This window comes from Grampus griseus (assembly GCF_964374135.1).
Source record: "Grampus griseus genome assembly, chromosome: 5".
In the NCBI taxonomy this organism is placed as follows: Eukaryota; Metazoa; Chordata; class Mammalia; order Artiodactyla; family Delphinidae; genus Grampus; species Grampus griseus.
The window spans coordinates 64,985,824-64,998,623 of NC_138998.1; the positions used below are offsets into that span (position 1 = coordinate 64,985,824).

Genomic DNA, 12,800 nt, shown 5'->3' on the forward strand with positions numbered 1-12,800 from the left:
TGAAGGATTCATTGAAGGGGAACAAGCATAGATACTGGGAGACCAGTTTGGATGCTGTTGGATAATTCCTGGTGAGAGGTGGTGGTGTCTTGGAATTGAATTACAGCAGAGGAAATGGTTGAAATGCAGACAACTTTGAGAGGTATAGAATTTCCTATTTAGGGAATAGGATCCCCAGGATTTGATACTTGAATGGGATGTGAAGGAGAGGCTGAAAAATGACTCCTAGTGTTCTCATTTGAACAGTGCTGGGGTGGATGAGAAAACCAGATGAAAGGCATGAAAAGCAGATTCAAGGGAGATGATAAAACAGTTTTTAACATCTTGAGCCTGAAGAGCGAATGAGACATCCAAGTAGACACATGAGATAGACAGTTGACTATTGTGGTCTAGCATTTCAGGTACAGATGCATTCTGGAGAGAGAACTTCAAGAGAGTCATCATATATAGGAGCTATTTCAAGTTGTGGGCGTGGTCCTGGAGAGAGTTAATAGAGGAGAGGAGGTCCTATGTCAGATACAAAGGATCTTTATTCAGGGGCGATTGGGCAATATGTTGACTAATGTTGTCAGTAGCACTTTTATAGAAAGATTGGAAAAGTACTTCTAGCAGAAAGCTAGCAAGAGCCTGGGTCCTTCATGTCACTGTTGAACAGACATAGTGGTTCTTGGCTGCCCTTTCTATTACAAAAGACAAATTTCTATCTATGACCGTGATAATTTGATTTTCTGTAGCTTACAGTTTGACTTCTTCCCAACTTATAAAACATGCAAGTCAGTTATGAAAACCCTGTAAGGTATTTGCTTTAATGGAGGTATGTACAAAGCCCATTGGCGGTAAAGCCAGAGGACCATAGAAAACCCCCAAAATCCTTCTAGGGGATTTTTATGTCTTTTTATGTTTTTATTTTTCCATTAATTATTTTGTAAATATCTTCAACGTGTAAAGCTCTTTTAGGCTAATGGGAAGAGGATAGGATGTCTCCCTGTCCCCCAGCAGTTTGTAGTCTGGTATAGGGGCTAATACATAGTAACTGTTGAATGAATGTCTCCAGACTTCCGGAAAGACATTACAGAAGAGGCACCATTTGATCAGAGACTTAAAGAATCAGTAGGCAACTTCCAGGCAGAAGATGGCTATGTTTGAGCTGCAGATGAGAAACATGGAGGAGAGTCATAAAGAACAAATCATAGACTATAGAAGGAGGTGCTGGTGGACAGATATGAGTACACACATGAGTGTATGGTCTATTCCCATCTCTACATAAGCCTAAGATTAGGCTTAATATGCTGTGACTAATATAGGAAATAAGGAGGTGTCTAGACAGAAAGGCAAGGGCTAGATTGGAACATCCTTATAAAGTGTATTTAAAAAAGGGAGAGAGAGTACACCATGATTAAAAAGAGTTCCACACAAGGCAGAGTCATTGGCAAATCTGGATCAGCAGAGAGCTGGGATCAGATAGTCATGTTAGAGAGATCACTGTGACAATATTGAGGAGGAGATTGAGAGAGAAGTGAGGTTAGATCACGGCAATAAACAGCTCTGAGAAGTGATGATGGGAGCCAGAACTAGGAGAGAGAAAGTGAGACGGGGGTAAAGTACAGGGATGCCAGATGTAATCAGGGCTTATATAGAAGACATAATAGTAGATTAGGGGTGTGTGCGTGCGTGTGTGTGTGTGTGTGTGTGCGTGTGTGTGCGTGTGTGTGTGTACGTACATGCAGGGTGTGTTCAGGGAATGGGCGGGTCAATGGTGAGAGGGATATAGGAATGTAAGATGTTATTCCGAGTTGGGCAGAAAGGAAGTTGAGGGCCTGCTCCCAAAGGTGAGCAGGAGAGGTGCTCTTACAGCCCTTTGTCTGTTCTTGTCTCATGGCCACAGCCAGTTCTGCCTGGTAGTGGAGACATCCGTTCAAACAGTAATTGATCAGTCCCTCTACCAGACTACATACAAACTCCTGGGGGACAGGAAGACATGCGCTATTCATCCTGGGACACTATCCTCCTCCCATTAAGCTCGCTGAGCTTTCCATGTTGAAGATGCTTAGAAAATAATTAATGGAAAAATAACCACATAAAAACACTGCTACAGAGACATTCAAGTCTCAGGGAAAAAATATGTATATACGTGTATATATATATGTATATATCTGTATGAGTGTAATTTTAAAAATGTGCTTGTTTTTCAAAATGAAAATGTTAAATCATGATAAAACTTCAAGAATTCTTGCAAAGAACAAAAAAGAAATGAAATGCCAAAAATAAATATTTGGAAGTGCCTACTAATCCAGTAAGTAGAAAAGATTCGCTGTGTATTTAATTGAATATGTGGGCCAAGAAAGTGTTGCCATAGCTTTCTTTTATCATCAAGAGCATAAATAAGTATGCTTTAAAATGATTCCTGTTCTTTACCCCTTCCACCTCCAATGAGGTAAAGAATTTAAAATTGCAAAGGAAAAAAAATAGAGCTAAATGTGCTATTTTCACACACGTAGTTTTGAAATAGAAAATACTCAGAAACATGCCGGCACATACACAGCAGAATTCATAATAAAGTTGTGAGAAACCTTCTCATCTAGGGAGATATTTCCTAGAAGATAGCAATGGCTCCTGAAATTGCTCCCTGATGCCTTCCTTCAAAGACTTTAGGAATCTGTAAGTAGTGAATGTGTGTGCACATGTGTGTATGTTCACCAAGAAAGAAAAAGTGAAAGAAATTTGTTGAAAAAAGTTGCTTCTGAGGAGTTAGGTCTGCATTCTTTTTTGTTTACTTTATGAATGTGATTGGTTTTCATCTTCAAAGTATGTGACTTTTGAAGTATCTGTTTTTGGGGCAGACTCCTTTCCAGCTGCGGCCCAGAGTATGCCTGTCATTAGCTCAGTTGCTCAGTCACTGTCTCCATTTATAGTTGGGTTTGTAAAGTGTTTAAAATAGGAACTCTGGGTTTCTGCTGATCTTGAGTCATCAAAGAAAAGCAAAGCTTTATTCCTTCTTATATTCAGTTCCATCCATGTGGACATTTTTTTTTTTTCACATTTATCAAGTTTAGTTTTTATTTCTCAGGAACTTTTAACAAATTATAATAAAACGATAGATTTGTTAATTGCTTAGTAGAGGGTGTAACACAGTAAACTTTTAAGCTGTAATTATTATAGTTAACAATAATAATAACAATTATTATTATCGTCATCTTTCAAAAATACTCCCATCAGTGATTTTGCACAATTCTGTACACCTAAACACTGATAAACACTTAAGCACTTTTAATACAATGCTTTTATCAAAATTTCATAGCACAGTAGCATCATTTTTTTAAAGCCTTGATTGAACTCTTTATTTGATAAATTATCTCTGTTTCATTAGTTGTTTTGTCAGGGTTTTTTTTCCTTGTTCTTTCCTTTGAAACAAATTCCTCTGCCTTCTCATTTTGCTTAACTTTCTCTGTCTCAATGAAATTTGATGAAACAGTTACCCATCCCGGTCTTGAAGAGGTGTCCTTGTGTGAGACCATCCCTATACAGTCTACCCAGTGGCTTTGGTGGGAGAACTGTATCTGAAGTGAGCACGAGTTACATCTTTCCCCAGGGTGTGCTGGCAGCTATCACCTTGGTAGGAGGAGGGGCTGGAGATGGAGGGGCTAGGGCCAGAGCCAGGTGTGAGCCAGGGCTTCTCTTCTGTTCAGTGGCCAGTACCACACTAATGGGGGGAAGAGTCAGTCCCCAATGTGGACATTTTTTAAGACCGACATGGTTGACTAGAAAAATCTAACCTTACTTTTTTTTTTTTTAAGGTTCAAACTGACTCTTCCATACTCTGTGCTACAGAATGTCAGGGTCTTACTGAGCATTTATTTAGGAATTTCTTCAGGATATATATTTTAACAAACCACTTAATGTGGAAACTGCATCTTCTGTTGGGTACTATTGGGACGACCTTCATACAGAAGGGAAAGGCTACTCGACCAAGACGAGAATACTCAATGATGCTTAAATTACGAAAGGAAATGGCAGGTTTGCTCCCTCAGAGGCTATCAGAAAAGGAAAAAAGACAACTCTATTCAACAGCTTTCTGTAACTTAACAGAAAACTAAATCTAGAATTAACAAAATCTCTAGGAAACTACAATTGAGACAAATCACAAATATGACAGGAAAAGATAGCCATCACAGTCAGATCCCAATGAAAATGAGAGCACACAGAAACTAGTCCCTTTCCAGGAGCTGAGTTATAAATGCATTGTGTACATAGGTCCACTTGGGGATAGAGAAGCCATTAGGGACAAAGTGATAATCTGGGGCTAGCAGAGTCAGAACTGTCATCTCCCTAGGTTCAAGAGGACCAAGGGGGAGAGCAGTGATTTAAATAGGAGGAGAGAGTGTGGTAGAAGAGAGATCCTAGAAAGGACCGGTGACCCTCCGTGGCTGACAGCTGGGAACTTCACAATCAGGTTCCCAGAAGACATCTGGCTCAAGAGTTTACTGGTGTCTCTCAGCAGGGGCACTGTTGGCATCTTGGGTTTGACAATGATGTGTTTTTGCCTTTTAACCATTCAATGAAAATAGAATCCCCTAATCACTGTGACAGTAAAAAACATTGCCACACATTTCTAAACTCTCCCTGGTCGCTAGGTGATTTCCTCTCCAGTTGAGAACCGCTCTACAGAGAATTCCCTGGCAGTCCACTGGTTAGAATTCCACGCTTCCACTGAAGGGGGCATCAGTTTGATCCCTTAGTTCCAGGATACCTGGTCCAGGAACTAAGATCAGGCAAGCAGCATGGCATGGCCAAAAAAAAAAAAAAAAAAGAGAACTACTATATTTTAACCAAACATCCCTGAAATGTTTTAATCTTTATCTCTGGATCAACCTAGATCACCAGAAAGATATTCCCAGAAAGCCATATGTCTAAATCAGTATACTTGTATGTTTTGGTGGGGACAGGATAGCTGTACTATCTCCAGCCCCACATCCACATCCCAGGCAGGAAGGAGGAAAAGGGAAAAGTAGGAAGGGATCATGCTGTGTCAGGAGAGCTCTAGCTTTTCCAGAAATGCTTTGCATACATCTCATTGGCCAGAACTGTGTCACATGGCAACTCCTACCTGCAAAGTAATCTAGGGAAGAGTGGGCACGTTGCTGCCCCAAACAAAACTGAAATTTTTTGAGTAATGAAGAAGGGCGGTGGGTATGGGGAAGCAGTTAGCATCTGCCCCACGTGTATGTATCTCTGATGGCTTGGTGTGGGCAAATGACACTAGAGTAATATAAAGTCTTGTGTCGTTTCTTCCTATACATACTAGAATTGACCTGGAAATTAATGAACAACCGAATTAGGGTGTGGTCATTCATTTCTTGTATCAACAGATCTAATCATAGTAAGCCAGCGCAAAATTAAGACAGTCTGTCACTGGAATGTTTACAGATCCCTAATAGACTAGTGCCTTAGGATGAATGTTTGAATCTTCAAACCTTCCCTAAACCTTTACTTATCCCCAGCCTAACCAAGACCTCTCACAGTTCAGCAGAAAGTCTTTTAATCTTTGTGGCCTTAGGACAGTTTTAGGGCATTCAGTAAGTATTTCTAAATTGAACAAATGAATGCGACAAAAAACAGAAAGATGTAAAGGGAGGAGGCTGCATTTGAGTTATCTTTGGTAAATCACTTTTTGACAGGAATCTTTGATCCTAAATTTAGTATTTCTTTGGTTGTACCAGCAGTATTTGTTTATTTCTCCCAACACCCCTCATTGCTTTTTTTTGTTCCCTCTGCTTAGTCCTTCAGCTCTCTTTCTCTAGTATTGCCTTCTAGCAGTATGGTGACCAAGTCCTCGGGTAGTCTGTTTGAGATCCCATTGTTCAATTTATCTGTTTTCTTTTGGTGCTGGTGCTTTTGATGTTTCTATATGTATTTTTAAAAAAATCATTGCCAAATCCAATGTCATGAGTTTTTTTCTTCTGTGTTTTTTTTAAGGAGTTTTATGCTTTTAGCTCTTACATTTAGAGCTAGAATTTTGGGTTACTTTTTGTATACAGTGTAAAGTAAGGGTCCAACTTCATTCTTTTGCATGTGGATGTCCAGTATTCCCAGCACCATTTGTTGAAAAGACTATCCTTTTCCCATCAAATGTCAAAAATCAAACCATGTATGCAAGGATGTATTTCTGGGCTCTCAATTCTATTCCATTGGTCTATGTCTGTCTGTATGCCAATGGAACACTGATTATTATAGCTTTGTAATAAATTTTGAAGTTGCGTAGTGTGAGAGCTCCAGTCTTCTTTTTCAAGATTGTTTTGGTTATTCAGAGTCTCTTGAGATTGCATATGGATTTGTCTATTTTTGCAGAAAAGTTCCATTGGGATTTTGACAGGGATTGCATTAATTCTGTACATTGCTCTGGGTAGTATTAACATTTTTACAGTATCCAGTCTTCCAATCCATGAACATGATATGTCTTTCCATTTAGCTGTATCTTCTTTAATGTCTCAGCAACATTTTGTACTTTTCAGTGTATAAGACTTTCACCTCTTTGGTTAAGTTTATTCCTAAGTTTTTTCTTTCTTTTTGATGTTATTATAAATGGAATTGGTACACAGAAGCACAACTGATTTTTGTGTTGTCTGTGAACTCTTAGAAGGCAGGAACCATGCCTTGTTTATGTTTTGCCGAGTTAATACAGAAGTAAGAATGGCATTTATTAATATTTGTCTGTTTATGTATTTTTATCTTTTATTAGCAATAATCTTTGTCTTTTTTTTTTTTTCCTTTTCTCTTTTCTGCTTTAGGGCTCTACTAGCTCAACAACAGCTTCTCCTCCAGTCTCCACCCCTGTCACAGGACATAAGAGAATGGTCATACCAAACCAGCCCCCTCTGACGGCAACGAAAAAGTCTACATTGAAGCCACAGCCTGTACCCCAGGCTGGACCCATCCCCGTGGCTCCAATTGGAACACTAAAACCCCAGCCTCAGCCCGTCCCAGCCTCCTACACTACGGCGTCTACCCCTTCAAGGCCTACCTTCAACGTGCAGGTGAAGTCAGCCCAGCCCAGCTCTCATTACATGGCTGCCCCTTCACCAGGACAATTTTATGGCTCAGGGCCAGGGGCCCAGGGCTATAACACTCAACCAGTTCCTATCGCTGGGCAGGGTCCACCTCCTTCTACACGGGGAGGCGTGGATTATGCGTATATCCCACCACCAGGACTTCAGCCTGAGCCTGGGTATGGGTATGCCCCCAACCAAGGACGTTATTATGAACCCTACTGTGCAGCGGGGCCTGGCTATGGGGGCAAAAATGACTCTGATCCTGCCTATGGTCAACAAGGTCACCCAAATACCTGGAAGCGGGAACAAGGCTATACTCCTTTTGGCACCGGGAGCCAGAACCCTGCTGGGATGTATCCAGTTGCTGGTCCCAAGAAGACCTATATCACAGATCCTGTTTCAGCCCCCTGTGCACCACCACTGCAACAAAAGGTAGGGAACTCATTAATATAGTGATGGGAATAAGGGGGTACCTATCTTGGTCTGCCTTCCCCAGGAAGCAGAGCCTAAGGCAGAAGTATATGTGCTACTTTTATTTCATTAGAAAGTACAATCTGAAGGAAGTGCATGAGCAAAGCAGGAAAATGGGGAGATCCTATTTGGGGGTATGGGGGCATGTTACCAATATGGCTTCCGTTTAGTATCAAATACAACTAATTTTTCAATCTTGAAGGACCATCTTCCAAAAGACCATATGAACCATAGCAGCTCAGGACAATCTGTTCAGGGAGAGGAAGGGAAAATAATTTATCTTCCAGCTCCTTTCCTGTTGGTCAAAGCTTCCTTCTGTGGGTCATGGACTTCCTCACAGTTAGATGTTGCATTTACTTGGTCACTAAATAGATCTGAAGTATCTGATGCCTCAGCAGGGACAGGGAATCCCCACATGTGGAGGTGAGAGGTGCTCAGGGCAGTATGAGATGAGCTGATGACAGGTTGGGCTCATGTGAAGGTGGTCAGAACCCAAGCAAACTTGGTACCATAGTGACTGCTGGGGAAGAACAAGTGGACAAGGGCCCAGGAGACAGGTGAGGCTAAGGAGATCTAAGGTAATGCAGATACCTTGTCTAGTTTTCTTTGGGAAGGGGCTATAGTAGAATGGCACTTGTGTACTACCCCTTGTTTATCTACATTAATGATCCTCCAAGAAGAATATTACTCTCCAATCATTAACCCTATTAGGCAACTTAAAAAAATTCTTTATGACAGTTATCTTTTTTGTTGTTTGATTTAATTTCAAGCATGTATGTGTTTTAAGTCAACATGGTCAATTACTTCCTGTGAATAGGCAAGATATAATACTATACACACCTACTCACCTACAACTTGGAGTTTTCATGTGTCCTTGAACCAACATGATGATGTTTCCTCCCACCATGAAAAGAGGAACCAAGGAGAGTTACTTGGAAGGAGATAGATGGAGAAACCAATCTAGTTTCCAGCCATTGTGTTAGAACCGAGCACTCCCTTCCCCGTAGTAAGAACTGTAAGAAATCAGAAATCGGAGAGCCCTTGATTATCGAGAAGTTCAATGATAAATTGGGAGGATGTACTGGGTGGAAGTTTGGACTATATGTTTGTTTTTTTTTTAATCCTTTACACAGTTGAGATTGTCAATTTCCAGGCATATCCATTCACATTTTCAACATTGTAACAGAATTTAGTGAGGTCCTTACTTTCTGGATAGGGAGTTTACTAAATCACTTCTCACTGTTCTCACATGAAAGCATCTGCTCTGATAATGATGCACATGGATTTTAGGTTCCTTAGAGGAAAGAGCCCTTCCCAGCAAGTGGGGCCTGTGGGTAGCTGGAGACATCCATCAACCTTATGATTGCCCATTACATGAAAGTGGACCAAGCCATGATCATCTTCCAGCATAAAGATTTCAAGTGAAAATGTTAAGTGTTTTTGAAACATTACTCTTGGAAGGACTTTCTTTCCAAAAATCTCTGTATGAAAAGAAATGTTATTGAGGGTTTTTTGTTTTGTTTTTAAAATAAATATTGCCCAAAAGAGCCAAGCTGGACAACCTTGCCCTTCGTTAACATTGCAGTATATTTGCATTCGTCCATCCTGACCCCAGAGCAACCGGTTCAGAAGAAAATGGGGTTATTCAGCTTTACCTCAGTTTGGTAAAATTGCAACAAATTCCCCTACAGAAGATTAAAAATTTAGGTTGGGACAATGGCCATCAACATTTAAGTTCCAATAGGTATGCAGTTTTGCTCTGTCCAAAGCAGCCTGACTGTGATAGGATGGCTGAGTGATGTTCCTAAGAGCAGGAGATGGGCCCTGAGTTATTTAAGGATCCTATTACCCCACCTGGGGAAACAGACATGAGACAGAGCAAAAGTATGTCTAGGTGGAGAGAATGATCTGGTGAAGTACAAAGCCAATCTTTATTTCCCATCATGTCACTGGGCCCTCTGGAACCAATCCAGTAGTGTAAACAAAAGGATCAGCACCCACTGCAAGACCTGGTTCTAAGACGTTAGGTCCAGAAACATCACTGGTATTTGGTCTGTCTTCATCAGCTTACTTGGGGTGACAGAATGAACTTTTATTAACCCCTCTCCAGAAAGCATGAAACTTTATTTTCCTTCTTATTGCAGTAAAAGAATTATTCAGGATGATCTATTACCTTGTTAAGGATTCTGGACGTCAGTGGATTTCATGTCATTTAAAAAAAAATTCTGAAATATTTGTTTTTCAACAGTGTCGTGTGTTTTAACATCATATTGTGTATTTAAAAAATGAAAATCAAATCATGTACTTTTTGCTGTGATTATTAAGGAGAGTGGTTAGAGATTGATATTTAGCCATCTGTCTTTGTTTTGGGAAAGGGGAAAGAGGCTGGTGAAGCTACAGATATCGTCTGTGTGTGTTGTGGGAGCATTGGTGGATGAAGGGGTGGGCTCTTTCACAGTTGGTCTTTGAGCAGAACACGACTGTATTCAACTGCACCTGTGCACAGAGCACCTTATTGTCTCCAATATTAACTTTGCTTGGCTTAGCGATGTGACTCCTGGCTTGAGAAGTGAGCTCCTGATTCGAATCCCAGTTCCTCCCTTGATATTCTTCTTTCAGCTTGAGGAAAAGCCTCTAGACCTCTTTATGTCCTGCTCCCAGCCTCAGTAAAGTGGAATGTCATCCTCACTAATTAATTAATGATTGCAAAAGGCTTGGAAATCTCCAAGGGCTGAATAATTACCAAGTGAGGACTATTCAGCGTTTTCACTGGCTTTCATTTATTTCCAGTTTTTTAGGCACTGATGGAAAGCATACCTCGGTGCCTTAAAACAATTACCTTTTGTTACGTTGAGAAGTTCTTAGGAGTTTGGCATTTAACCCATTAAGGAAAACGTTTTCAAAAAATGAAAGAAAGAAATCTCCTTTAGATTTGAGATAAGCTGCTTTAATTTTTCCACGCCATGGTGTGAAATAGAAGAAGAAGTAGAAGAAGGGAAGGAGAAAGTAGGAAAGAAAAGGAAAAAAAAAGAAAGGAAGAAAAGAATGAAGAAAGGAAGGAGACCAAATCAGAACCTACAAGCCTTGGGGGATCGTGATTATATTTGTGTTTCCATAATGTGCTGAGCACTGAATTTGCTTGCTACAGTAGACCATAATGTGTTTCCTGGACCATGTGAGCCGAGTTCCTTGAAAAATATTTTTATAAGCAAGTCTTTATAAGAGAGAAATGTTCTCTTCTCACTGGAAATTCTCTTAAAGACACAGTGGAATCTCTTCTCTTTGCCATTTTATAAAAGCTGATATCTGCTGGTTGTTCACAGAACTTTTGTCCTGTGTGTTATCCTCACATTCCCGTGAGGTAGGATGTGTATTTTCTCCAATATTCAGGTAAGGTGAGTCAGCTTGAAAGCCCCAGAGCCAGGACCTAGAGGCAGTCATCACTTTCAGGTCCACAGTGGCAGGTAGCTTTAGCTTCCACTTACCTGTCATAAACCTAATCTATGGCAGCCTCAGCTCTGTTGCAGAGACAGGTATCCTCTGCAATATGTTAAGAGTGCTCGTGCTGTGCATCTCTGGAAAGCTGTGGAGACCCAACTAGTGGGGGTTGGGGGTAAGTTATATTCTAAAACCATCTATTAAAATTTCCTTGGAAAAATCCTTCAGGAGAGTGAGAACTTGGAGATCAACCAATCACCTTTCAATAAATCCAACACCAAGTTTATCTTATCCAGAGTCAGAACAGATTCCTACTGTTCATTTAGTGTTTGAATCTGGGGATATTTAATGCGTCAGAGAGGAGAGTGAGGGTAGTGAACTACCAGGGTCAGTGTTTACGGATCCCCAAGACCTGGGAATTGTTGAGATTAAGAAAATATTTGAGAATGTTGATACAGTAGCATTTCAGATATTCAAGTAATATCAAAATATTTAAATTTCATTTCATTGTGGTCTTTTCCACAGTGAAATAGAGGTTGTATATATTGGGTGTCCTGCAAGAATTGGTGGCATTTGGGAGAAAACTATCTTTATGGTAATCCCTATGCTAAATATCTCTCAATTCCAGGATCAGAGAAACAAAAAAGAAGTGTTAGTTTGGGTGGGGAGAAGGATAGATGTGGATATAGGCCTCCAGTCAGGTGCTAATAACACCTAGGTCTGTATAAAGCTGAGGATGGAAGAGATTGCTTGAGGAGGACAGTGACCGTAATATGAGTAATTCCCCTTTGCACAGGGTTTTTCAGTTTCCAAAATGCTTTGAGGACCTCACAAAAAGCATAAGCGATAAGCCCAGGTAGAGGATTTTGTCTCTCTTTTACTGATCGGGGTTCAAAAGCTCAATAATGAGAGTCACTCACCTAAGGTCATATGTCCAAGTCATGGGTGAGCCACGATTCCAAATCAGGTTTTCAGAAGGTTTGTCCTCATGCTTTCCACCTGGTAAACGATGGATGTTGGCTTGGTGTTTGGATGGGGGGAGCGCCACATCAGCACGGGCAGCCACTGAGTGTGGCTCCGCCATGGCCCACATCACAGGCAGACATGTCGATAGGCTCAGGCAGTTGCGGTGCTGTGTCCTGAGATCAACAGCTTCAGCGGAAGCACCGTTAGATCCCTGCTGGGCACCCAGGCTCAGCACCGTGGAGCTATGCTTCCTCTTTCCCATCACTATGTACAATTTTTTCCAGTGTTTCTACGTTCACAGTATCTCAAATCTGTTTTCTTACTGAAGCGCCCTTTGCTACTGTCCTGGTTCAGTTGTCCCCGTTTCTCACCTGAGCCATTGAAATGGCCCTTTATTGGGTGTCCCCACCTCTAGTCACTCCACACCTGTTCATCCTACACATGCTATCAGATTAACCTTTCTACCCCACAGCTCTGCGCTCGTCACTAATTACCTTTTCTTAAAGGTAATTAGTTATGGAATGAATTGAAACCCCAGCCTAGATTTCCAGTTTTATCTCCCCCTTTAAGCATCCCAGCTTCCAGCTGAGAAATTACATTCCTAGTTATTTTTCATCTCTATAGCTTTCATCGTGGAGCTTCTTCTTCCTCGAATGCCTTCCCAGACCTCCCCCCAAATAAATTAAATGTTTGCATATCCAACGTGACCCATTAAGACCAAACTAAAGTGTTACTCTCTCTTGTGAAGCCTTCTCTTTCTAAAATTAAGTTGTACATTATTTTACCCTCTCTTATGTAAATTTTCACACACTTACTGTACTAGAATCATTTATGTACCTGTCCCTCACCAGCCTATGCCCTAGCATATAGTAGCCTCTG

At 40.9% G+C, this 12,800-nt stretch overlaps 1 protein-coding gene across 1 annotated transcript in view; it reads left to right on the forward strand.

Moving 5' to 3' along the window:
* LPP (LIM domain containing preferred translocation partner in lipoma) overlaps positions 1-12,800 on the forward strand; it is a 565,263-nt gene that overhangs the window by 304,135 nt on the left and 248,328 nt on the right. Inside the window, exon 7 of the mRNA XM_082654321.1 lies at positions 6,786-7,478. Within this exon, the coding sequence (XP_082510447.1) occupies positions 6,786-7,478 (693 nt within the window). The remainder of the gene's footprint in view (positions 1-6,785; positions 7,479-12,800) is intronic.